General features: G+C 36.5%; 2 protein-coding genes across 2 annotated transcripts; both read right to left on the reverse strand.

The window, feature by feature from the left end:
• Positions 1-9906: 9906 nt before the first annotated feature.
• Positions 9907-14107, reverse strand: LOC110794333 (patellin-4-like). The gene is made up of 4 exons (XM_021999294.2): positions 12547-14107; positions 12219-12343; positions 11383-11524; positions 9907-10465 (listed from the first exon to the last, which is right to left on the reverse strand). The coding sequence occupies exons 1-4, from the start codon at positions 13492-13494 to the stop codon at positions 10205-10207; spliced, it is 1476 nt and encodes a 491-aa protein (XP_021854986.2). The 5' UTR covers positions 13495-14107; the 3' UTR covers positions 9907-10204.
• A 146-nt stretch (positions 14108-14253) lies between these two features.
• LOC110794327 (structural maintenance of chromosomes protein 1) lies at positions 14254-27802 on the reverse strand. The gene is made up of 18 exons (XM_021999289.2): positions 27179-27802; positions 24836-25072; positions 23643-23876; positions 23321-23556; positions 21719-21985; positions 21270-21540; positions 20260-20384; positions 19563-19672; positions 19368-19475; positions 19157-19296; positions 18712-18801; positions 18428-18633; positions 16972-17141; positions 16592-16701; positions 16111-16487; positions 15636-15887; positions 15089-15316; positions 14254-14600 (listed from the first exon to the last, which is right to left on the reverse strand). Exons 1-18 carry the CDS (start codon positions 27614-27616, stop codon positions 14552-14554), a joined length of 3648 nt encoding a protein of 1215 aa, XP_021854981.1. The 5' UTR covers positions 27617-27802; the 3' UTR covers positions 14254-14551.
• Positions 27803-27965: the final 163 nt, after the last annotated feature.

Here is a 27965-nt window from a genome sequence, read left to right on the forward strand (position 1 = left end):
TTTGTATGTTTCCGGTTGGACTAGAAATACATTTTTATGTTTAAAATTGGTAAAGCATATGAATTTATTGGTTTAAGTGGGAGCGCTTTTTAGTCATAAACTCTTGATTAGGTCTACAAATCCTTAAGGTTAAAACAACTCGATTAGAATTAATAAGGACTGAATAATTGGTAGATTATTGGTGCCCTTGATTAATTGCTGCAAATGTTTACGTGATGCATAATGTGTTTTACTAACCAGCTATGTGGGCCATTCATGATAATGAATGGGTGAATGGTATATATTGTATATGTACTGTTTTGCAGGTTATGAAGTGACTAGTATGGCCCAAATAGGATAGAAAATATGGTCTGCGTACCATTAATTTGAATGTAATTGGTCTAAAGCACCAAAGTTATTTTTCAATCAAATATGGTCTGCGTACCATCAAATAGTTGTAATTAGTTATAGCTTATCCTATTTGAAGAAAATGGTGCCTCCCACGGAGATTTTCAAGACGGACTTTGAAGTCAAAGCTTCAAGATGAAGTCGGGCCATACTAGATCACAAATATCTTATGCATGTTTTAAGTTATTTATTGTTTTAAATATGTCTTAAAAATGCATGAGATCAAAAGCTTGATTATGTTGCATGATTAAGGATTTTAGTTCACTTAAAATCTAACCAACATAGTAAGAGCCTTAAGTTCCAAACTTAAAAATTGAGTTAAAAGGTGCCATGCCAAAATATACACTTGCTTGGATATCCTTTACATCAATCTAGTAATAGTTTTCGCTCAGCGAGGTGTTACTTATTGGTCCTAAAGGGGCAAGGTACACAAATAATTGTGAGTACATGTTAGTTTTGGTGAAACTCAACGATATAAGTAAGGAGTCCTTTTATGTCGTGGCAAATTCGATAGGTTTACCTAATAAGTTCTTAGACGTACCTATCAACCAAGAATAGTTTCTAGACTATTAGCAAAAGGCTTTTGCTTACCTAAGATGTTCTAGGATTAAGTCGACAAACTGTGCTTAGTTCTTCAATGATTTTAGGATCTTGGAATCATTTTATTCACACCTGCCGGAACACATAACTTGAATAAAATGCTTAATAAACATTGAATTATGCATGTATGCTAGAATTTAAGTTTATTAAGAGAAACTGTGAATGGTTATTTATTTGTTTATTCTTTTCAATTGTAGTTTTTAAATATGGCAAACAACAATTCATTCAACATTCGATCAATTCTCGAAAAGGAGAAGTTGAACGGGAAAAACTTCCTTGACTGGCAAAGGAACTTGCAAATAGTTCTTATGCAGGAAGAAAAGGAGTATGTCCTAGATGAGGCGATGCCCGAAGCTCCTGGCGACGGGGTCACTCAGGCTGCCCTCAATCGTTGGATTGATGCCAACAAGGATGTGAAATGTCTAATGCTCGCCACCATGAGTGCGGATCTGCAGAAAACGTTCATCAACTCAGATGCTTTCACAATCATCAGTGAGTTGAAGAACATGTTCCAAGATCTGGCTCGAGTCGAAAGATTCGAGACTCATAGGCAAATTCTTGAGACCAAGCTTAAGAAAGGCGAGCCCGTAAGTCCACATGTTCTCAAAATGATTGGACTCATTGAGAATATGAGTCGGCTGGATCAGCAATTTTCTCAGGAAATGGCTATAGACACCATCCTCCATTCTCTTCATAGCGGGTATGATCAGTTCAAACTGAACTACAGTATGAATAGTCTGGACAAAACGCTCACTGAGCTTCACGGTATGCTGAAGACCGCTGAGAAGACGCTCAAAAGTGATAAGCAGGATGTGCTTATGGTGCGTGGGGGCAAGTTCAAGAAATCTGGAAAGAAGAGGAATGCTAAGAAAGGTGGCAACAAGGCCAGCCCAACTAAGCAAACTGGCGCCAAATCTGCAAAGAGGAAGGTCAGTCAACCCACTTCTGAATCCGAATGCTTCTACTGCAAGAAGAAGGGGCATTGGAAGAGAGATTGCTTGAAGCTAAAGGAAGATCAGAAGAACGGAACAGTCGTTCCATCTTCAGGTATTTTCGTTATAGACTGTATACTTGCTAATTCAACTTCTTGGGTATTAGATACAGGTTGTGGCTCACACTTATGTTCCAATCCACAGGGACTAAGAAGAAGTAGAAAGTTAAGCAAGGGTGAAGTCGACCTACGAGTGGGAAATGGAGCACGGATTGCTGCATTAGCCGTAGGAACTTACTATTTGTCGTTGCCCTCCGGGCTAGTTTTGGAACTGGAAGAATGTTTCCATGTTCCAAGTCTTACTAAAAACATCATTTCAGTTTCTTGCTTAGATGCTAAGGGATTTTCCTTTATAATAAAAGACAATAGTTGTTCGTTTTATTTTAAAGAGATGTTTTATGGATCTGCTAGATTAGTCAATGGACTTTATTTATTAGATCACGACAAACAAGTATATAACATAAATACCAAAAAGGCCAAAAAGGATGATTCAGATCTCACCTATCTGTGGCATTGTCGATTAGGCCATATAAACTTGAAACGCTTAGAAAGACTTCAAAGGGAAGGAATTCTAGAACCATTTGACTTAGAGGATTATGGTAAATGCGAATCATGTTTACTTGGCAAAATGACAAAGCAACCTTTCTCTAAAGTTGGAGAAAGAGCAAATGAACTATTGGGTTTAATCCATACAGATGTATGTGGACCAATGAGTACAAATGCTAGAGGTGGTTTCAGCTACTTTATCACTTTCACTGATGACTTCAGTAGGTATGGTTATGTCTACCTAATGAAGCATAAGTCTGAATCCTTTGACAAATTCAAGGAATTTCAGAGTGAAGTAGAGAATCAATTAGGCAAGAAGATTAAAGCACTGCGGTCTGACAGAGGCGGTGAATATCTGAGCTATGAATTTGATGACCATCTGAAAGAATGTGGAATTCTATCAGAATTGACTCCTCCTGGAACACCACAATGGAACGGTGTGTCAGAACGGAGGAACAGAACCTTGCTAGACATGGTCAGGTCAATGATGGGTCAGGCCGAACTTCCATTAGAATTTTGGGGACATGCACTAAATACAGCTGCACTCACTATAAATAGAGCTCCGTCTAAAGTTGTCGAAAAGACTCCATACGAATTATGGTTTGGAAAGCCTCCAAATGTGTCTTTTCTTAAGATTTGGGGATGTGAAGTTTACGTCAAACGATTAATTTCAGACAAACTTCATCCAAAATCTGACAAATGTATCCTTGTGGGCTATCCAAAGGAAACAAAGGGGTATTACTTCTACAATACATCTGAGAACAAAGTGTTTGTTGCTCGAGATGGTGTCTTTTTGGAGAAGGATCACATTTCCAAAATGACAAGTGGGAGAAAAGTAGACCTCGAAGAAATTCGAGTCGAACAACAAACTCTAGAGAATGCTCAAAATGACATTCAGGATGAAACTCAGAGATCTTTAGAAGAATCTGGTGAGAATCATGGTCAATCTAGAAATGTTACCCCGCGTAGATCGCAAAGATATAGATCTCAACCGGAAAGGTACTTAGGTATTTTGACGAACGAGAGCTATGACGTTCTATTACTTGAAAGTGATGAACCTGCGACTTACAAGCAAGCTATGACGAGCCCTAGCTCCAAGCAGTGGCAAGAAGCCATGCAATCTGAATTAGACTCCATGTCTGAAAACCAAGTATGGGATTTGGTCGATTTGCCAGATGGCTACCAAGCCATTGGAAGCAAATGGGTTTTCAAACTGAAAAAGGACAAGGATGGGAAACTTGAAGTTTTCAAAGCTAGATTGGTTGCAAAAGGTTACAGGCAAGTCCACGGTGTGGATTACGATGAAACCTTTTCACCAGTTGCAATGCTAAAGTCTATTCGAATAATGTTAGCAATCGCTGCATATTACGATTACGAAATATGGCAGATGGATGTCAAAACTGCTTTCTTAAACGGCGTTTTAACAGAAACTGTGTTTATGACACAGCCTGAAGGTTTTGAGGATCCAAAGAATGCTAAAAAGGTATGCAAGCTAAAGAAGTCAATCTACGGATTGAAGCAGGCATCCAGGAGCTGGAATATACGTTTTGATGAAGCAGTCAGTGACTTTGGTTTCATCAAAAACGCGGACGAATCTTGTGTATACAAGAAGGTCAGTGGGAGCAAAATTGCTTTCCTAGTATTATATGTCGACGACATATTGCTTATCGGAAATGACATTCCTATGTTGAACTCTGTCAAGATTTGGCTTGGGAAATGTTTTTCGATGAAGGATCTAGGAGAAGCACAGTACATATTGGGCATCAAGATTTACAGAGATAGATCTAAAAAGATGATTGGACTTAGTCAAAGCACTTATATCAATAAGGTACTTGATAGGTTCAAGATGGCGGACTCCAAGCGAGGCTACCTACCCATGTCTCATGGAATGACTCTAAGCAAGACTCAGTGCCCAAAAACACTTGATGAGCGTAGACGAATGAATGGGATTCCATATGCATCATTGATTGGTTCAATAATGTATGCTATGATATGTACACGCCCGGATGTTGCGTACGCACTCAGTGCTACGAGCAGATACCAGTCAGACCCAGGAGAGGCGCATTGGACTGCTGCCAAGAACATTCTGAAGTACCTGAAAAGGCACAAAGATGACTTCCTGGTCTATGGTGGAGATGATGAATTAATTGTTAAAGGCTATACGGACGCAAGTTTCCAAACCGACAAAGATGATTTCAGATCACAGTCTGGGTTTGTCTTCTGCCTCAACGGAGGAGCAGTAAGCTGGAAAAGTGCTAAGCAAAGCACCATTGCGGATTCTACAACTGAAGCGGAGTACATTGCTGCACATGAAGCAGCAAAGGAAGCTATATGGCTAAGGAAGTTCATAGGAGAACTTGGTGTAGTCCCCTCCATTAAAGGACCAATAGCCCTGTATTGTGATAATAACGGAGCTATTGCACAGGCAAAAGAGCCTAGACACCACCAGAGAGTCAAGCATGTACTTCGTAGATTTCACCTTCTACGAGAGTTCGTTGAAAGAAAAGAAGTCGAGATAAGCAAAATTGGAACTGATGACAACATATCAGATCCATTAACTAAACCTCTGCCGCAAGCGAAGCACAACTCGCACACTGCAGCTATGGGAATCAAGCATATTGGAGAATGGCTTTGATGTCTCTGTTTAATGTTTTAAAGTTTTAGAGTTTAAATCTTTGTAAAACATTATTGGTTAATCATTCACAATAAATGAAAGAAATTCATTTTTCCATTTAATTTGTGGTTTATTAAATGATGAGTCCCTTCAACTTGACGATATATTCAAGATAGACTGTCAGGACCAGTCCTGTGACTAAGAAATGTCTATCAAGTGAACTTGAATGTCAAAGGTTGAAAATGGTCCCTAATCGGAGTTTTCTATAAAATTGGACGCATAGAAAACGTTAGACGATTAGAATGCAAGATGACTAGTAGTTCTGTTTCTTGAACTATGTGGACATGGCAATGTCATAATCATTTGCATAGATACTTACTTTGGGAAGACTAGTATCGGACAAGACCTATGAAACTTTACTGTAAGAGATGAAAGTCTGTCATAAGTAAATTTCATTAAATTATTAGACACTTAATCCTCAATACCTGAGTGATTTGAGATTACTTGTTTGAGAACTGGTTGCTTTGACGTTGACCAACCGTCGCACCGTAAAAGGAGGCTATAAAGGCAACGCTCAGGTAATCACCTATCAAACGAAGTCTAATCTCAAGATCGCAAGATTGGGATTGTCCTCCCATAAATCGGGAAGAGATGCTTAAAAGTTGTACAAGGCCACTCGGAGAGCTAGAAACTGTGAAATGCATGGCCGTGCTCGGATGAATCATAGGCTATGATTATCTGTTTATTTGATCAGTTGAACTCTGAAACCGAGGAACACCTCTGGACATAATAAGGATGACAACTCTTACCTTATGTTCAAGAGCAAGCATCGAGCGACAAAGGAATTAGGAAAATGCACACTTGTCCCTAAGGACAAGTGGGAGACTGAAGGAAATAATGCCCTTGGTCCAAGTATGCATTCTATGTTAAGTCTAATAAATGCGGTTCAGTATTAATTAACAAGTTAATAATTCAGTGAGATCAAGTGAGCTGAATGCCTAGCTAGAGGCCGCTTCAGTTCAAGTGGAATTAATGATATTAATCCACAGCTTACTCTTGACTGAACCCGTAGGGTCACACAAATAGTACGTAAACGGATCAAGTATTTAATGGCATTAAATACTCCATCTATGAATATTCGGAACCGACGGATCTTGGTTTCAGTGGGAGCTAAGATCGTCACAGGCAAGAAATGAATACTCCGGAAACGATGATATTGCCGGAAACGGAAATATGGATCGTATCGGAAATATGAATATTATCCAAGTCGTAGATGTTGCCGGAAACGGAAACATGGTACGTATCGGAAAATATTATTGGAAATGGAAATATTACCAGAATCGGAAATATTGCCGGAAACGGAAATATTGTCAGAATCGGAAATATTACCGGAATCGGAAAATAATTCCGGAAACGGAAATATTAAATATTTGTTCGAAACGGAAATTAATTCCGGAATCGGAAATATTAAATATTGTTCGTAATCGGAAATAGATTCCGGAAATGGAAATTTAATCGGAAGCGTATCGTACGAATTAGCATCGGACGAGGCTTGCCGGACGAAGGCCCAGCACGAAGCCGGGGCCATCGCCCAGCAAGCATGCGCGCCACAAGCCCAGCCAAGGCAGCGCCCAGGCCTACCGCAAGGCAGGCCCAGCGCGCGCCAAGGGCCACGGATGCGTGGGCCGTGCTGCGTGGGCTGCTGCTCGCACGCGCATGGGCAGCCCTTGTGGCTGCCGTGTGTGTGTGAGTTTGTGCACATGCGTGATTCCTGAATCTGCAAGAGTCAGTGTATGATTAAATTTCTATTCCTAATTGGATAAATTAATTAAATAGAATTCATGTAGGATTCTAATTTCAATTAATTCGTATCCTACTAGGATTACGATTCCTTTTCCATAACTCTATAAATAAAGGCCAAGGGGTCATAATTTATATACAAGTTTCAAAGTATTCAAAAGTGAGTTTTTTTGAGAGAAAATTAAAACACATCTTGCTCATAAAGTGCCGAAATTTTCTAGTACCTTAAGGGCGATTCTAGTTGGTCAATCTTAAGGCGGATCCGGACGTGCTGTGGACTATCTACGGAGGGACGACACTTGGAGTCCTAAAAGACTTGTTCTTGTTCGGTTCGGGCGCAGCTAGGGAGGGCACGCAACAAAGAGTATGCATCTAAATTATGCTATATGATTATGTGTAAATAATATGTTGTCCTGGGTTAATGGTTGTTTCCGCATGATCTATGTAATGTCATATGTATCATAACCTAACAATAACCTCACATCTTTACTTATATAATAGAGATTGTAAGATACTATGTACAATATTAATCGATGCACGACTATTTTGTTCTCGGTTTGCTCATAGCTAGAACACAAGCACACGAACAAAGAAATAATGCTAGTAGTATGCATGGTATAACCGGTTGTACACAAAAAATTATGCCATTTTTTAAGGTGATTTTGTTTATAATCTTGATATGCCTTGTGTTTTAGGAGGATTACCGATCGACCAACCGGTTGTACATTGCAAGGTTTAATATTAATTAATATAAGACTGTAATACCAATATTTTATGATTAATTAAAATATATTTTATAGCTAAAATAAAGTTATAATTTATTTTTAAGTGAGCTTTCTTAAATTATAAAGCCTCTTTTCATATTTGAAAAGTCCAAAACCCTATTTTATTAATTGTAGGATTGTTGTTTAATGATCTTATATAAATACTCTTTTAAACCCTAAAACTAAACTATTCTTTTCATAAGTACGAGCGCAGCCGTTCAATATTTTCTCAGGTGAGACGACATCAAATTAGAAGCAATTAAGGATGCATATCAATTAGTGTTTTGTAATCATTGAACCACTATGATTGAAATTCGTTGACCAAGATTAAGCAGGCACACCCTTTCGGTTTTGTGCGGATAACATATCCAATAATCGCTCAATTGTTTTTGTACTTCGCTATTTTGGCCCGAAAGGTAATCACGCTTAGTCCCTTCTAATTGTTTGTGTATATTATTAGTTGTAATCACACTTAGTCCCCTCTAATTGTTCGTGTATATTATTAGTTGTAATCAAGATGTTTGTGTTATATTCAATATTAAGTGTTATTGGACGCACTGGTTGGAATTGATAATGTTGTATATTGTCCTGCTTTCGTTTTGACATTTATAAATTTTGGTTCTTTTGTGTTATTTTGCGTAATGAGATGCACATATATTTGTATTAGCTAATAGGTGGTTATGGTTGGTGAAGTTTCTTATATATGAGAGTTGTCACCATTGTGGTTGGAGTTAGTTATTACTCTAGTCAAACTATGCGCATTCAGATTGGTATTGCTGTAGGGAGATTATATGAAGTATGTAGTTTCATTACTTTGAGGTCGAGAATATTGTTTTGAGAAAAAAAAATTGGATTCGAGCAACATTATTTGGGAATTTTTGCCGTTATTGAGAAGTAGAGATTCTTAACTCTAAATGGGTGTTGATCAGATTATGAGAAAATGTTTGAGAATAATTATTACATTTTTGGTTTGAGGCTCAGCGTTATAGACCTTAGTCCTTGGCATGTTGGTAAAGAGATGATAACCATTAGTAGAGGAGCAAGATACAATCTTTATTATTTTATTTATATCTCCAAAGTGGGATTTGGCTCAAAAGTGGCCTTGACTCAGAGAGTCTTTCTAGTAGCTATTGAGAGTTTCAAGTTTTTATACTTGTTGGTTTATTATTCAAATTACCCATGTCCAAGGCTAGGTATAGAACAAAGATCAAATATAGCACCTATTGGTTTGAGTATGTTTAGTAGAGGAAAAGATCATATCATTATATTTGAGGTTCAAATGAAGAGGAGATTTATAGTTTCCATAGAGTATGAAGTTAGTTTTATCTTTGGGATCATACTTGAAATGTAGTTTCATACTACATTGTTTACATGAGCATTTATTATTCTATATTAGTATGTTTCTGTTTGTCACAGGCGATTACTCAGCTTTTTGCTGACGTGTGTGTTTATTTGCTATGTGTGTTTGCGGCCATGTCTTTTTCTTATGGTGGCCCTGCGACGATCCTTTTGGAATTTGTCCTCTATGGTGAGCAGTCAAGATGACTGGAGCAGATTGATCGTGAAGGATTGCAGTTAGAAGTTAAAGGAGCTCAAAGTGTTACCGTTAGTCTTTTATAACAGTTACGTAGTTGTAAATAGATCACCTAGTAATTGAGTTGTAATAGTTTGAGTTTGTAAGCCTTAGCACTTGACAATGTGGTCAAGTGTGGCGGTGATACCTCCGATTTAGTTATAAGCTTCCGCAATATTTTTATAAAGTCTTTTATATTTCTTATTTATTTAAAGTTAGTAAATCGGGGGTGTTACAAAGACTATTTTGTGCTCGGCTTGGTCCTAGGACACAAATATATGAGTAAAGAAATAATCTTAGCAGTATGGTACAACCGGTTGTACATAGAAAATTACGCAGTTTTTAAGATGATTTTGTCCTCTTAGGAAATGCAGTTAATGATAAATATATTGTTACTTTCAAAATTAAAATTTTGCCAATTTCTTAGTGTTTGGTTTAAAGAAATTAAATGATTTTCAATAGTTAAAATCGATCAAAATTGATGCTACATTTAATAAATTTATTTTTATAAGTTAAAAAGAGCATGCCTTCATATAGCTTAATGCATGTATTATAGGCAATGCTACAACAAATAAATTATTTTTTCTAACTAATCATCCTTTCATTTGTCTCGATATTTGTCCAAATGGTAATCGTTGAAACATTATAAAATGAAGGTAATAATACAATAGCAGATATTCTACAAATAAATACAAGTATGTATATACAACTATACAAGTATATCAAAACTCTGTATTGTACAAAAATTCATGCTAACTTGTTAATGTCCCCATCCTATTTTAACTAATTACAAACATTATGATCGTTAATTACATGTATTAACAAAATTATAAAAAGTTAATATTCTATAATAAAATTATAAAAAAATTGATATTCTAAATACAGGACGTACTAACTCAGCTTACGTGGATTTATATTACAAAATAGTTTCATTTGCACAAGTAGACAGGCAAAGTGGCTTTGCTTTTAACCCGGATGAAAACCTTTCTCTTGACATAAGTTGCATTTTTAATAGAAATCATAATCTTTCCTGGTTCATTCACATAGAATGAATTTCTCACACAATTTCCAATTTTCTCCTCAGAATGTATCAAGATCCTGTATGAGCCTTCATCGTCAGGGATAAATTCGTCTTTGTAACTCACATCCCATCCTACAACTATTACTTCCCATACTAACGTCACGTTAACCTAAATTGACCAAAAGACATAGAATATGATTAATTGATTTAATTAATAATTAAGAAAAACGTATATTATACTAGTAGTGTAACACAATTTTTGTCCTATATATAATGAGAGATCAAAATATTATTGGTCTGGTCTGAATTTTCTATGGTTTGGTTTGGTCTGATCTGATTTGGTTTAATGTGGTCTGATTATTTTCTGTGAGTATTTTTTGTTTTTTTGTCTGTTCTAGTCTGATTTTTTCTTATCGAAGTATTATACTAGTACTCCGTAGTATATATAACACAATTTTAGTCCAATATATAATGAAAGATCACACATATTGTTAGGCTATGTTCTCTTCACCTGGTATAGTCTGAATTTTCTAGTTGATGGTCTGGTTTGATCGATCTGATTTGGTTATAGCGTGGTCTGATTGTTTCTGTGAGTGTTTTTAGTTTTTTTTGGGGTCGTTTTTTGTCTGAATTTTTTCTTATCTGATCTGATTTTAAGAAAAAATTAAGTAATAAGCAATAACAATAACTTCAAGAGAATAAAGTCAAAACAGATCAATCCAAAAAATAGAAAAATCAAGCCAGACGAGATGAAGAGAACAAAGCCTCGGATATTGGAAGTAAGTACTTCCTCCGCTCCGTAAATATTGCACCATTTTTTTTACACTATTCACATTACGAATTTGACCATTTTTTGTGATTCATACGTAAGAAAATTGTAGTTATATGGGGTCATGTCAGATTCATATCGATATATAGTTTCTAAATATCATTTTTTTAATATTTTTTACTTACACACGATTTGAGATATTAACAGTCAAAGTAACGTGTTAGAGGAGTAAAAGTCAACTATTGTGCGATATTTATGGATCGAAAGAAGTATAAAAATCTGATAGAGTATTCTACTCGTAATTCATTAATTTGTACCTCTGAGATAGGAAGTCTAAAGATTGATACTGCACCACCTCGAATACTAAACTCTCGAACAATGTCCTCGGATGTGAATTCATCATCATTATCTCGTCTAAGACCACCATATTGCAGAGGAATATTTTGAGGAGGTATATACCTGTCCATATTATTAAATACATGAACTTGTATTACATAGAAAATATGAAATGACATTTGAAGATGTTTTCAATTTTTTCTCAAGACATTAATCATACATTTTAATTAAATTTGGTTACAATGTACACCATTTGAATGACATTTAAGTGATAGATGTAGATGAATGTTATCAATGAGGTATTGACCTGTTAATTAAGACTGTATAATAGTCTCAATTTTAAATCCCCCACCCCCATTTTACTTTATATTGCAAATGTGGCTCATTCACACACAAAAAATCTAGATGGACGTTACCCCCTTAAAGGAGAGGAAAGGAATCCCGCTTTCAAACACTACAAAAACAATTTCATTAACGACGGGCTATTTATGACGGGCTCAAATCCTATCTTTGTTGTGAAAAATTCTACGACAGGATATTTAGACTCGTCATAACTAGCTCAAAAAATATAATAAAATCAAATGACTGACATGATATTTGCGACAGGATAGTCAATTATGAGGCCCCTTTCACGACAGGCTTGCCACATGTAAAATTACGACGGTAACTCCCATCGTTAATAATACATTTTCTTGTAGTGAAATGACCCATCATGAGACTAAATTTTACCACTAGACCAAGAGTTGAGTGGTACTATGGAGTAATCTTTATACAATCACTAATTAACGAGTGATATACTATAAGTCTATAACCTTACTTCAACAATGTTTCAGTGACTTTGTGAGGCCTTGCAAATACAAAATTTTCTTTGGTTCCAGGAGAACAGTATTGTGTAACTACACCATGGTACAAATAATACCAAAAGGGAGCATTTAGTATAATCTGCAAGGCCAAACAAAACCAATAAGTAGAAAAACAACTCTAAAATCGAAATATGAATTCATATAGAAAAAAGTAACAAATTGAAACTCACAAACAACTCTTTATTCATAGTAAACTAAAGTAGGTAGTTCATTTATCAACGTTTCAAATTTATCAGGATAATATACCATTATACACGGAATACATAATAAAAATCGACTTACGTGCTTATAAATGAGCTCAGGATAATAACGTTGAAAAAGAGAGACAACATCTTTGCTAACAGGGCCAAGTTCCTTAATACGATTTCCAGGACCCGGAGCATTTCTCATATCACTAATAAAAAGAAAAGAGTCGACCCCACCAGGCTTAAAACTCAAATATTTTATACTTTTCTCCATAAATTGAACTCTCCATCTAAGAAATTCCCTCCTACTTTGTTCCGTTCCAAATGTTTTAGCATACAACTCCTTATCCCTGAAAGCCTCGTACGTATTAAAACACAAAGGGTGTCCTTCATTATCGACGCTATCCAAAAACACCATTTTGTTAAGTTCCTTTGCATCTCCAAAATTTTCATTTATAATATCATCAATTCCTTGTTCTACCCTCCAAATTAAGGTTTGTTTAAGGTTCTCTAATGCCTCATTAACCCTATAATTTTGGGCTCTAAGGAATTTTAACAAGACTATTTCTGTTCCTTCATGGCCTTTGCTTGGCAATAAGGGCACCCCCCAAAGGGTAATGTCCCTAAAATTTTGTGCCACCCCATTTCTTTCTTCATTAAGGAGGAAATTCCCATTTAGGGCATCCTCTAATCTTGATTTAAATTCAATTAATGATTTCTTGGCTTTCACTCTTCTCCACCTCCTTTTGAATAGTTTCTTTCTTCTACTTGGTGATCTTTCCTTTGTATGATTAGCATTATTGTAATCATAATTAGTACTCCGGCTTCCTTCGTTTCCTTCTGAATTAATATCAGCAAAATCGGATTCTTGTTCACTAAGGCATGACCCTTCGTTGTCACTCGCCTCTGCAATCGATTCATCGTCGCAAAACCATCCTCCTACCTTGGACGGTTGTGTAGTTTCTCCGGCGACAATTCCGGTGACCGGAGATTTTTCTGACCGGAATTCCGAGTCTCGGAGGTCATGAGATGATATGGTGAACATTGAGATAGTAATGCTAGGGTTACACCATGAGTCGAACCTATAATCAATTCTATTTTTTTTACTTTGAAATTTAAGGTTTTTCGGTTTGATGTTGGGGGAGGTTGTAGGAAGAAATTACAGGAAACAAAAATGACAACAAATTAAAAGAAAGAGAGGTTGTTATTTTTCCAAAGGTGAAAAATATGGAGGATCATAAAACTTATATTTTAACCAAGACAACTATACTTAAAACATGCTTGTTATTTGCCAAGTTTTACTCCCAACTTATCGGGATAGAAGAAAGATTGTGATAATGGATAAGATAATGCTATTTTTAGACAATCCATTTTAAAAATTTAGTCCTTTTGCTCTTATTATGGAACAGATTTAAGCCCGGTAAATAGACCTGGTTATCAGGGAGGTCAAGTCTGGATCGGTGCGGGTCAAATAATGAAATGGTCAATAATGGAAGGGTCAAATCAGGTCGCAAGTCAATAGCAGGCCAATAGTTGGCAGGTCAATAAACGAACAAGGAAAAATGAAAAAAAATGTCATATTCGAATACAAGTGAATACAAAGCTATCTATATAAGTTTTTATATCATGACTATTTTAATTTTCAAAATTATTGTATTATGGAGTATAAGTTTAGCCCTATATTGACCTATATAATAAATGCCATGTCCAATAAGACCGCCTTCAATAAGATCCTTATTAACATGACCCAAACCATATACCCATTGGGCTACCTTGTCTAATAACCAAGCTACTGGACTACCGGTAATCAAAACGACTAATTTATTATATTCTTTAACATTGAAACTTAACTAAAGTGTTCCTTGGAAAGAATAGAATCCAAGACTTCACAATCTAATGACACGGGCAGCAATGTTGGTATATGCACTACATAACATACAAGACATTTCTGGGTGGTTAGCAAAAACCAGCCATTTACAAGACCTAAAACGAAGATGGACAACAAGAGGGTGAAATGTACTAACATTCTGTACACCAACCTTTGGCAGAGATAAAGAGTGAGCATAAAATGTGAAAGGTATGTACAAGGGCTTCTTGTATTCTCAAGATTCTCGGTATTTTGTCAGGTCAAACGTCAGCGTGCTGGAACAACTGCAGACAACGGAGAAATTAGCAAATATTGAAAATATCCTGACTCAAACGGCCCGTTGAGTAGCCGGTAATAAATGGTGGGAATGGGGATAAATATAAGTGTTATTTGACAAGAAAAATAACATCATAATGTTCATGATAATGAAACTTATATCGAACCTGGTGTTTTTCTCCATAAATTTGAATTCTCATCCAATACCACTCCCCAAAATGGTAATGGATGTCAATGTAAAATTATGAAGAAAAAGAGATCATTTTGAGTGAACCATCGTTACCATGGAAATGAATGTTGATTTTCCTTACAAATTTACCTACAAATTCATTTCCCATTGTCACCATGGCCAGCTACCAAACGAGCCGTAAATACCAAGATGTATTGTAACCGCTTATTTGGGAGTTTAGTTTAGTTTAGTTTAGCTCAGCTCAGAAGAACAGGGCCTAAACCTATTAAAGCACAAGAAAATAAGTGAGATAGAGAAGGAACTGACCTTCGCTCAGAATCCCTGTAAACCCCAACTAAAGCTTCAGCCTTGTCATAAAAGCTGTCCTTTAGCGATATCACAATACTTTGGAAACCACAGCCTCCATCAGCATCCTGGTCAAGTCGGGCTCCTCCACAGGATTTTGACCGGATGAATCCAGCTACCTTGGCAACGTTTAGATTATCTAAAGCCGCATCAACCTCATCCAAAATGAAGAATGGTGATGGCTTAAAACTGCACATATAGATGGAATAGGTCAGTAAACAGCAGAATGCATACAAAAGTTAACTTTCCCTAAGGTTACAGTAAAAGAAAAGAATCAGGGAAGACATTTAAAAGAATTTTGGGTAATATGTAAAGTTCACTCCTATTTCGCCAACCCTCAGAAATCAAACTCCTTTATTAACTTATGTCAATGGTTCTATTTGGTACAACTCGGAAGCTTATAAAGCAATATCTCGAAAACAAACCCAATTATCCAAAACATAAACAACTAAGAAATCAAATAGATAAATGGTAGAATTAAATAATCCAATGACGCAATGCACCACACCTGTGTATAGAGAAGAGCAATGCCAGAGCAGCAACAGTCTTTTCACCACCAGAGAGCTGTTCCATATCACGAAACCGTTTTGTTGGAGGCATAGCAGTGTACTTGATACCATATAAAAACGGGTCATCCTCGTTTTCCAGATTCAGATATGCTGTCCCCCCAAGTGGATGTGTCTGGCTTCTGGTCAATTGTTTGTATATCTTGTCAATGTTATTTGAAATATGGTTAAAAGCATCCATAAACTTCTTGTATCTGCACAAGAAAATTAATGGAAATCTCGTCATATTCTTCTGAAGCAAAAACAAAGCAATGGTCAGGCCGCCAGATATACAAATTTGCAAAAGTTAACACAGGGAGAGAGGTGCAAATAAATGAAGACCCCAAAATAGAATGGAGAGATGACATGCTCAATTACCTTACAGAGCTGAACTCATATCACAATCTTTCTAAATTCAAATGAAAAAAGAATAGGTACCTTTGATCTCTGACTGCATTGAATTTGTCAGCTATTTCTTTCTCTTCTTTTCGAGCAGCATCAAATTCCTTACTTACAAGATCCTCCTTTTGTTTTAGAGCCTCATACTGGTCAAGAGCCTTCAGATTAGGGGCTGATCTTTCAATATCTGATACGAGCGCATCAATCTTGTGTTTAAAATCAGCTTCCTGCTTTTCCCGTTCAGATGGCCTCATATCCTTCTGCAGGGATCTATCCAGCTCACCAAATTCATAAACTGGACCTTGGCTGGAATCAGTTTCCATTGGGTCCGAGACTGTGGGCAGACTTATTTGCTCTAAATCACACTTCTCAATTATCTCCTGTTTCCTTGATGAGAGAGTATCAATTTGCGTTTTCTGGTAAAGATTCAAGGCATTTTCAGAGTTGTCAAGAATCTCGTCAAGAAATCCTATTATCATCAAGAATAGAAGAAAGGAGCTTAGAAATAGTCATAACTAACCTTAACATTAATTTGACGGTTCAGTTTATCTAAATTTGTCATGCCACGGGAGATCTTTTTCTGTATTTCATGCTTGCCACGTTCACATTCTTCAAGCTTGGACTTCCACTCTAGAAGCAGAGAAGGATTTTTAGGAGAGCTTAGATTCAAAAAAATAGGAAACAAATAAATTCGAACAGTCACAAAGAGAAAACATTATAAATTTTCAAATGGAGAGGGAAGACTCAAGGTATCTATAACCATAAAAAATTTCCCTTTGTATGGAGCGAAAGAAGGGACTTGAAGCCTCAACCTAGAAAATTTATGCAGTCTCTGAAGACTGGACCTCTAATTTCATTTTATTTATTGGGTTGGGAACAAGGGAGGAAGGCAAAGAATACCTTGTAACTCATCCTTTATTTGATTGATCTCGGTGGTAATACTCTCCATTTCTAACTTAGCTTCAACTTCTTTGTTCTGAAGGTTATTGAGTTCATCTTTCAAAGCATCAAGTGATGACTGAATCTGCGTAATTTGTGATTCCAAATCCTGGTTCTGCTCATACTCCATCCTGAAAATTTCAAGGAAATTAAAACACTCGCAAAAATACGTAATCAAATGTTCTAAAAATTACATTAAATTAAAAGATAAGTCCACACTCCAGCCAGGCTGACTCCAAAAACTACACTAGTGGTTAGTCTGGTTACAAGTCATGGCAGAAAAAGAAACATCACATGGAAAGCAATGTATTACTTCCTACGTTCCCCTAAAATTGCAACAAGGGGGTTTGGCTAAAAAATTAAGGAAGTGGGTAAGTGGTGAAAGGGGACCACAAAATCATGGGATACACCCCAAAAACCAAGTGAAAAAGAAGCTTACGAATGTCAACAAGGGAAATTTGGGTATTTGTAGAGTGAAAGGAGATATCGGATTTCATTAAATAGAAATGTTGCAACATTTGTGAAACTTCCTTAAATGATAATTGTTGCTAATATTAGCGAACGGAGGAAATAATAAACAAAATAGTGAAGTTATTCACTTTCAGGGAAGGTCATTCATACAGTAAAAATGGTTGAGTTCAAATTCCATTGTTCAGTACTTCAGTGCTTTGTAAAAATTAAAAAGGAACGTCAAAATACACCATATAGTACTTCTCTAAATGAAGCAGCAAATTTCACATTCGTGTTATCGCATATGTAGGTGGCATGGGCCTTAACTGTACATATATTTCACTATTTCAGTCTACTCTTGTAGTAGAACACCATATTCTCAAGCAGATTTTGAGTAGCCTAGTGAACTTGAATATAACAAACTTTTATGTTGTCAGCCTTCTGCAATAAAACACAAAGAGGGACTAGAACCAATGTATATCTGACTTGGTTTTCGTCTTCGTATCAACTTTCCTAAACTCAAATATATCTCAACAATGTATCTGTATAGGAATCACTCTTGAAAACACTAAATGTAAAATTCTAGTTCCAGGAGATTAGTGCCTCTACGTCAGAAAAGCATTTACTCAAGATAAGAAGCACATAGGATTTTGTAATCAAAAGGACAAGGACTAACCATTACCAAGAACATTAGACAAGGCAACCGGGACTAGCACACATGGAATCTCAAAAGTGGAGTATTATTGGAAAAATTGAAACACCTTTGCCTAAAGGTTTTTATCATCACCATCACGGAAATGCAAATTATCTTCTGCCATTTTTATTTCTAAAGCGAGAATTCCTTTCTTTGACGCTTATTTATCAATTAAACAATAAAGTAACTTAATCTAAATAAACATTGGTAGTGCGACACATGAAGTATAAAACAAACAGTTATGAAAATGACAAAATGAAAGTAGAAACTTACTGATACTTAAGCTTTGATATTTGGTTACGCAATGAGGCCTTTTCCTCAAAGGTCTCTGCATCAGCTGTGAGTTGTGTCTCCTCATATGCCCGGATATCAACACCAACAGCTTCCCTAAAATCTTTGTAGATATGATCAACAATATCATTTATCCTTGTCTCCAACTTCTTTATTTCTCCATTCCTCTTCTTGATAGCAGCAGCTAACTGCAATAGACCACTACATAAAATCCAGCATGGGCACAGTTTATGCAAAATCTAAACAATATAAAGAAATTTGCATACATTTGCATGATCAGGCTCAATCCTGCGGATTTCTTCTTCGATGTTCCTCTTTTCATTTGCCAATTTCTTTAGTTTGTCCCGAATACTTTTCTGCAAGGGGGGGGATGGAGAAAAAGTACTCAGTGATGACTGTTAAATGAAATCTAATACTCAAAAAGAGTTAAAAGAAGACATTGACCTTCAAGACACAGCAACATCAACTACAGATAATGACGATGTCGTAGCATAACACACTAAATAGCCACACAAGGGTTCAATTATCTTTTATTAATGTAAATTTCACTATGCCCTGAGCCCTCTAGGCCCTAGTACAACCTACCCAAAACTGGTATACAATGGGTATCCTACATAACATAACCCCTGATGGTATACAATGGGTATCCTTACCATATAGAGTTCTAGACTACAACAGAATTGATATACAATGGGTTAAATAGAAACTTACCTCTTCTATTTCTGCATACTTCATCTTCTTTTCCAAGCCACTAATCTTTACAGAGACCTCTGTCTCTCTCAGATGCATTTCCCTGGGCGACTCCGTAGACTCCAGCTCAGATTCATATTGTTCTTTCTTTTTCTTAAGCCCTAAAAAACAGCAGTAAAAGTTAAAGCTAGTAGAGGAAAACTGACATTAAAATGACGCATAGAACACCAACCTTCAATTTTCTTGTCATCCCATTTGTTTGACCTTGCCTCCATTCCACCAGTAGTGCCACCAGTCATAGTACCAGCTTTGGTGAGGAGAATGCCATCGGTAGTTACAACTGACAAAATTTTGTATTATTAGACCCAAACAACAAAATACTGCATATAGAATTGCAAGAATTGATGGCAAACCAAAGAAAGTACACCTTTATGTCTTTCCCCTGTCCAGCTTAGACGCTTGGCTTCATCAAGATTGTCACAAACTAAAGTATTCCCGACAGCAAACAAAACTGCTTTCTCCAAAGCTGGATCAAACTTGCCATAGTTAAGGAAATAAATTCATTCATTGAAGATACCGAGAATAAGAATAAATCATGTTCAGGTCATTTAACGTCACTCTAAAGATCTGGCATGCCAGCCAAGGGCAAAGACCACAAAAGGGCAACCTTTCAATTGATAATGTTTATGTTTAGCAGAAACCAAAAGGTAAAGAGAAATAATGCAAAACCAGCGCTCAAACACAAGGTCTGTACATACTGTTTGTGTTTAACAGAAACCAAAAAATATACTTCGTAAAACGATTTGAGAGCCTACCGACCTACCAGCGCGTTCTGCAATTGACACACACCTCATCTTACAAAGAAAACACTAGTTCAAATTTCAAGGAGAAATAAGCTAACAGCTAGCAAATGCGCGCAAGATAAGCTGTGGTTTGACACCCAATAAAGTTGAAAATACCCTGCATCTACAGATAAAAAGCTGAAAAAACATCTTTTGCTCTTCTCCTGGACAACGAATCCTAATTTCTCCGGAGCTCTATGCAATCACTGGAAACAGCAAAGTAACATGTATAGTGAAGAAAACAAATGCTAGTAAACATAAAGACATTTTCATGAAGGATATTGTATCACATCATAGACCAACTTTGCCGTACCACCTAATGTCCGCAACCTCTCAATGACTGGCTTCACCCGGACCGATTGAAGAGGGATGAAAGTCTGGGGGGGAAGCCTCTGCTCTTTCAAGTACTGCAACGATCAAACAGAAAGTGTCATTGACATCAAAAAAATTTCCATACCCTCCACCAAAATAAATAAAAAACATTTGACGAAAAAAAGAAAAAATGAAGCATAACAAAAGAAGGGTTGGAAAAGGCCAAAATTCAACCAGACACACCAGCAAATCAATTACAGGACGACTCTCTTACAGTATATGTATCACACGGTTTATTTGAATCTACATACTCAAAAAAATCTCTTATATGTCAGGTTGACTACTGCAATGAGGATTAATGTAGTAGAATCGGTGCATAAAGACTAACAAAAAAATATATTAGCAGTTAAAAGAAAGTAAGTATTAGTCAATAGCGCTGCCATAAAGGAGAGATAAATGTGTCTTAAACTACTACTTGGACAATAGCCAAAAGTGTAAAGCAGTGTGATAAATGAAGCAAAATATAGAGGGGTTTGTGGTCTAAACTACCACTACTCACGTTTCTGACTGACCAAAGATAGCCTCATCGATGCCACAGATAAATGGAATAGCTTATGTTTGAAAATGACCTCCATTCAACACATCTTACACCCAGTTGATGTTGGTTTATGTCACTTTAGCTCTACATTTAATTTCAAGTTACCTATGTGGTATTAAATCCAAACCCGACATTTTGATTTTCACCTGGAGATCTCAGTTTCCGTAAACCACTTGATACAGTGGACTGAGATCCTCTCTTTAGCCAAACAAGCAGACTAAATGAAGACTGGAATTCCAACTAAAAACATACTTCATCAAGATTCGAGGGCAAGCAATTACATGAAGATGAAGAAGTGACAAAGGCCCAAGAGCCTCAAAACAGCATTTGAGATCCGTAAAATGACGCATTTTATTTGAAAAAGGCCTCAGTAAACCTATACCTTTATGCACTCCTTTCCAGTATGCTCATCCTGAACTACCACAGCATCCATGAACTTCCCCATAGCAACAGTTACAGCCAAGTTATATTTCTTTTGTGTAGGACGACAAAGCTCCGTCATTCGACCATGGACACCAGAAAAAAGGCGCTTAAGAGTATCAACAGTTTGAGACAGTCTTACATCCCTCTCATTTTCATGTCTGTCAGCCTTCAATTCACGCAACTGATTTTCTACTTCACCTAATAGTAATTTCAGTCTATCATACTGAGTCCTGCATCAAAGAAAGATAAACATGAAACGTAATCACCTCGGCAACATAATGTAGACAAATCAAAAAGGGAATTGCAACAGCTGAGAGCACAAATAGTCAAGAGGATCGAATTTGAAAGACACAACAGAAAAATATGTCACTAAAAATTATGGTCACCAAAAGCATTAAGAAAAGGTACCTTGATTTTTGACTTTTGTTCCGCATCTCCTCGCGTTCCTTTTTCAAGCGTTTCATCTCTTTCTCATGATCCTTTGACGCCAGTTGATCTCTATTTAGTCTTGCATTCATTTCCTCCTCTTGTGAATTCAGTTCCTCAAATCGGCTTTTCAACTGCTGAAGATTCTCATCCAAGTTTTTTTGAGCCTCGATATCTGTCCTGTGTTGCCTATCCAGAACCTCTTTTTCATCTCTCAACTTCACAGTTTTATTCATTGCTTCCTCCTTACTGCAACATCATCAGATCATTACACATGTAACACATCGGACCCAAAATAGGTGCAGTTCTAGTGGTCTCTAAAAATAATTGCTGATCTTTTGCAACAATGATACTACTGAGTCCTGACTGCATACTTTATTTAGAGAACACTCACCTGTGCTGGACATTTAGGGAATCAAAGTAATTAAAATTATATGGTGCCACTTCAAAGGTTGACATTCAAATTAACCCAGAATAATTAAGAAAGTAAACATCCCGGTTTTCCACATTGTACCAGTGAACAGAGAGGACTGCTAAATCCTCCCACCCTCTTTTACTGCTATTAGATTAACAAAACCTATTCACGGTTAATGCTTTGGGTATGAAAACATTACGAAGACGTGACTACTTCTTCATCGTCGCAGATAACTGATATTCTTGGCTGTTGTCAGTAAAAATGGTGGGAAATAAAGAAATGTATGTCCCAAGCTAGCAACATTCTTTAATATCTCATACAACAACTATCCCCTGGCCTCGTTAACATAACAAACAACATAGAGGCAGTAACTGCATAGCCAACTAAAAGTTAATGGCTGCCAGGGAAATAACAGGAGGAACAGCTAATTCAACAGAAAAACTACAGAAACCAAACACCTCAGACAAAGGATCCATTACAAAGGTACGCAGACAAAGAACAGCTCCGGTAATGTGAGATGCAGATAGCAGATAATTCATTATGTCCTTTTCTATCTTATGGTTGCAAGCCTCCATCATCACACACCACAGCACCCAATCACACACAAAGGTAGGAGAAAAGGGAGCTCAACAAAACCAAGATGAGTGGAAAGAGAACGCACTGGAAATTCTCTCATTTATTTCACCAAAACATTTGTAATTTCTAATTATACCTTAGCAACTCCTACACTGTCTCCTGACTCCAGAGTGTAGCCCCATTCCCTGATATCAGACATCAATTTTGTTGCTATCGAATGCAGTAATCTAAAGTTGTTGAATTATTAGTTTAAATAATAAATATAAAAAAACCACTGAGATAATCATTCAATAATTAGTAGGCTATCAGTAACCAAGACACAAGATAACCACAGTGTTTACTTAGTTTCTCTGACCAGGACCAATCCTTGAATATTTCATAATCTCATTAAATAAATAAAAATTATCAACCTTTTGCATATTTTATTATTTACCATGCACTGGTAAATGTCCCAGAAGCTAAAAACTGAACAAACATATCTTACGTCAAGAGACCAGCTTAGTAATACATATACATGGAAATATATCCACAATGCTTAATGAAGTAACGGAAAAAATATATAAATGCAATGATAAACACCGTAAGAAGCTTACATCCGGTAGTATTCTTGCAATTCAGTTTCTGTCAATTGGACTTTCCCCCCAACATCAGGTCCACTTTCCTCCATGTCTTTTAATCGTTGAGTTAAAACCAACAAGTCTGCCTTAAGCTTCTCTACTTTTCCAGCATGTTTTTTCTTTTCTTCTCTCTTTTTGTCAAGCTCCTTTTGAGTACTCTTCATTTTTGATTTTATGCGTTTCATTTCCTGCTCCAACTTCAAGAGTTCATGCTGCCAGATACACAAATAAAAGTTAGCCTCTGTAATCAAAAGTGTAAGTCGGTGAATGGAAGAGTTTAATGACCTATAAAACTAACATTCTTGTCAAGTTTATTATTCTTCTCTACAATTTTTCTTTCAAGTTTATTTATCTCTTTCTGGTATTTAGCCAGCTCTTTCTCTTTTTCACGCTTTTCCTGTTCGTAAGTGTTTTGTTCTTCAACAAGCTGTTGCTGGCTTTCTTTCTCAGCTTCAATTTCCTCATTAATCTTGTTTATATCTCTTTCTATGTTATAAATCTGCCAGAGGAAATGTTCCTTCTTCAAGCTTTTCTGCAAAAGAGACGAAAGAATCAGCATGAGCAATTTTCATGAGCTTTATTGAAAAAGAAATATCTCCATGAAGCCAACAGGAAAATGGCCCCACAATCTTTCAGTTAATGTTTTCTAGGAATCAATGAATTCAAAATTGTCAAAATTTCATTTACAAAAGGTTGGAGGAAACAGACTTTACATTCTCCCTTTGGCATAGGGGGCAAGGAATGAAGGATTTGAACTTAGGGCCAGTAACAGCGGAGAAACAGAAAAGTGCTCCAAGTCCCCAAACATCAGAATAGAATTATTTAGAATCAAAGACAAAAAAGACACAAAGAGAGATCCAAAACTTTCTAGTTCTTACGGATCCAAAACTATCTATAGCCCATAAAAGACAAAAAGAGAATTAGAATCATGAAATCAGGTATAAATCCAAAAGAAGCACCAAATAATCCACAAAACCTATTACATATTACTCACGTCACATGAATATTACCCTCTTCAATAAATACAACATGATTCAAAATATTGTCCTTTATAAAAGTTAGTGTCATCCCCATTCCTCTGATCTTTATAACTCAAAGAAATTAAGTTGTGGAATCTCGAAAATTCTGATCGCATTTACTACTCCCACCATCCCCAATTATTGAACCCCTTTTATTAGAGTTCATTTTAAGAAGTTGAGCAAAAATGCCATAAAGAAAATTCCCGCTCCCCACTATGGCATAAGTCCCATAACGACTCATAAGGTAATCTAACCTTTAATATTTAGTTAAATGATATCATGCAATATGGTGAATGTTCAAAGTTAAACTTACAAAACATAGTAAATGGTCAATTAATTTCAGACAGCTACACAACCATGAATAGAAATATGGTCTAATATCTAGGAAAAGAGAGAGTACTTTTTTAGGAAAATTACTACTTCATATCCCAACTAAATTAAAATGATTATCATTTCCAGAGAGAGGAGGCACCAATTTTTCTTGCAAGCGAAGATGTCTTTCTGCTTCTTCCTTTTGCTCCTTTTTCTGTTTCCTCTCCCCAACTATTGTTTTCTTACGTTGATAAACAAGAGCTGACGTTTCTTCTGCCCTGGCTTTCTGTTCTTCCAACTCCTCATAGTCCTTCTTTTGCTCCTCAGAACCAGAAATCTGCTCAAGTAGTCCTGTCAGTTCTTTGGGATTCTTGGACGCAATCGACTCCACATCTCCCTGCATTGCCAAAATTTCAGCAGCTAAACTTGTATGTAACAAAAATTCAGAACATATACAATCTATAATTTTTCCCTTCAATCAGTTGAAAGGAAACCTAAGGATTTTCCTCAATTGGCCAAAAAACAAAAATGAAATTGTTAAAAAGAATTTTCCTTTCTGGTTTTGTTACCAAAAAAGGGAAACCGATAAACAATCAACATAAAACAATGGGGTTCTCTGTTGATGAGAAAGAGTGAAAACTTCATCCAATCAATTTAAAACAAACCCAAAAGAAAATCAAGTAAATAAAAGTATGTTAAAGGACAATAAATTTCGGAGAAAAGTTGATTTTAACAATTAAAAGGCTTTAAATGCAATATGGAGATACTGAGATCTCTTGCATATATTTTCCATATTCACTTTTATGTCCTAATACCAGCACAACAGAATTATAAGTTTCCATGACCATTTGATCTAGAATCCAATTTCTTACTTCAGTTACCTTAGGCCCTGTTCTGCTCACCTTATTTTCACTTATTTCGGGAAAAATAAGTTCAGTTAAGTTCAGATAAGATAAGTTCAGGAAAATAAGGGTTGGCCAAGTACAATTTATAACTAAAATAAGTTTTGATAAGTTCAGATAAGTTCAGATAAGTTCAGTTAAGTTCAGATAAGATAAGTTCAAGAAAATTAAGTGAAAATCGGGTGAATAGAACGCAGCCTTACGCATTCTAATATTCCAAGTACAGAGATTAGTGATCAATTTGCTCACTAATATATACTCCCTCCGTCCCACAAAAAACATCTCATTTCTCCCTAAATGCTTGTTCCAAAAAGATACTCTCATTTCTCTTTCGGATTTGGTCCACTGAATATAATAATGTTTTCTTACTCCTCTTTATTCTTTTTTATTCTCTTCCTCTCTACTCCCTTAAAGCATTATGGTCCCCACTTTTTCTCATTACAGTTGAAATTGAAAAACAATAAATAATACCTAGTTTTTCTATATTCACTTATATTCAACAAAAACCCACCCCCAATACTTTCCTAACACTTTGTGCCCAAGGGAGATGGGAAGCTTCTTTTGTTCAAAGGAGGAGTAGTATATAAAAGTTAAATCAAATGCAACAGATTTACCATCTTTGCATATGTGTATTATTTTCTTTAGATGCTGAAAGAGTAATGTGATATTGTCAAAAACTCAATGTATGCAAAAAGAGTGTGAAGGGGACATATTTCCATATTGGTCCCTTTCTCTAAACAAGTTGCCACATGACTATTGGTCTTGTCCAAATGACAACGAACATCGACAAAATAGGAAATTTCCCGTGACATAATTTCCCCCAACAAAATCATTAGACACACGGTCTTGTATTCGGTATGCAATGATGAAAATTTAACTTCCAATCTTCAAGTTTTCTTCCTTCCACAAGGCCCCAAACCGTAGGATGCAATTCACTCCTTTGCAAGAAGTATCGCTCAATGAAAAGCCTATCAAATTCAAGCGCCCAATTCATGTAAATTTGTGAATTGCAACACGAGCTTCTACAAACTAGACGAGCCTTAATCTATTACTTTAGTTGCACCTATAGATAAACCAAAGCCATTTTTAAGAAGAACTATGTCACCCTTAAAAAAAACTTCACAATGACTACCTAGTAAAATTCAACAACGGAACAACCCATTTCAAGTGAATTCTCTTACATAACAAGCAATGCATAGTTAAGTTCTTTTGTTTACCCAAACAATAGTTTAAAACTCCTATTCAAGAGATATTCAATCTCTCACATGAGTCTCTACCAACAAACAGCCGTTATCTAATCTCCGAGTTGTGAAGGACACAAATCACTCAACATAAGGCCCGAACACAAGGGGAGAGGAGAGCAACCAAATAAAACAAAGCCTGATTTCACCCCAATACAAAATCATAACAGTAGCACCGAAAATAAAACACTTCCTCCAATCCAAAACATATGCAGCTTTAGCCAATTTCTCTCAATCACTCTAAATCATAGGTCATTTTTATACTGCAAATACAATAATTCATTCCTAACAGTCCTAAAAACACCTTAAAAGTGACCTCGTAAAACAAAAAACAAAAAGATCAAGAAATTAGAAAACTACCTGGAAAACAAGGAAATTCCGAGCTTTGACAAGAATTCCAAGTTCCCTCAACTTCTCATTATACTGATCCCAAGTAACCACCCTACCATCAATCCGATACTCACTACCACCTGAACTCGTAATAGTACGAGTGAAGTGAATCTCAGCACCAGAAGAAAGCGCATACACCAGCATAACATAAGCACGGCGACCGCGCTGCTCTCGCTCGCGGTCGTCGTAAGCGTAAATGAGGTCCTTGAGCTGAGCGCCACGAAGTTGGCCAGAGCGAACTCCGAGAACGAAGCTAATGGCATCCATGAGATTGGATTTTCCGGCGCCATTAGGGCCAATTATGGCGGTGAAATCGTAGAAAGGTCCAATTACTTGGTGACCTTTGTAGGATTTGAAGTTTTCTAGCTCTAATCGGAGGATTTTCCCCGGCGATGTTAACGCCGGCATGATTTCTAGGGTTTCGGAATCGCAGAGAGTTTGGAGAGGAGAGAGAGAGGAAGTGAGATTTGGGGGAAATGGCGGTTTGATTTTGAAATTAGGGGTTTTTTGGGGGAAATTGGCGGGCGATGAGAGAGAGAGGAAATTGGGGTTAGTGTTGAGTGGTGACGTTTTACTTCTCGTCTTTCTTTGTGCAGTTATGATTTATGAATGGTGGCATAGTTCGTCACTTCGTCATAGGGCGCCATTTTTATTTTTACTTTCATCAAAAATAGAAATTTTTGGTTTTCAAATTATATTAAGAAAATGTTATGATAAATTGATCTGTTCTATTGGACCTATTTATCTGGAGTATATC

The sequence above is a fragment of the Spinacia oleracea genome, chromosome 5 (assembly GCF_020520425.1).
Source record: "Spinacia oleracea cultivar Varoflay chromosome 5, BTI_SOV_V1, whole genome shotgun sequence".
Lineage (NCBI taxonomy): Eukaryota > Viridiplantae > Streptophyta > Magnoliopsida > Caryophyllales > Amaranthaceae > Spinacia > Spinacia oleracea.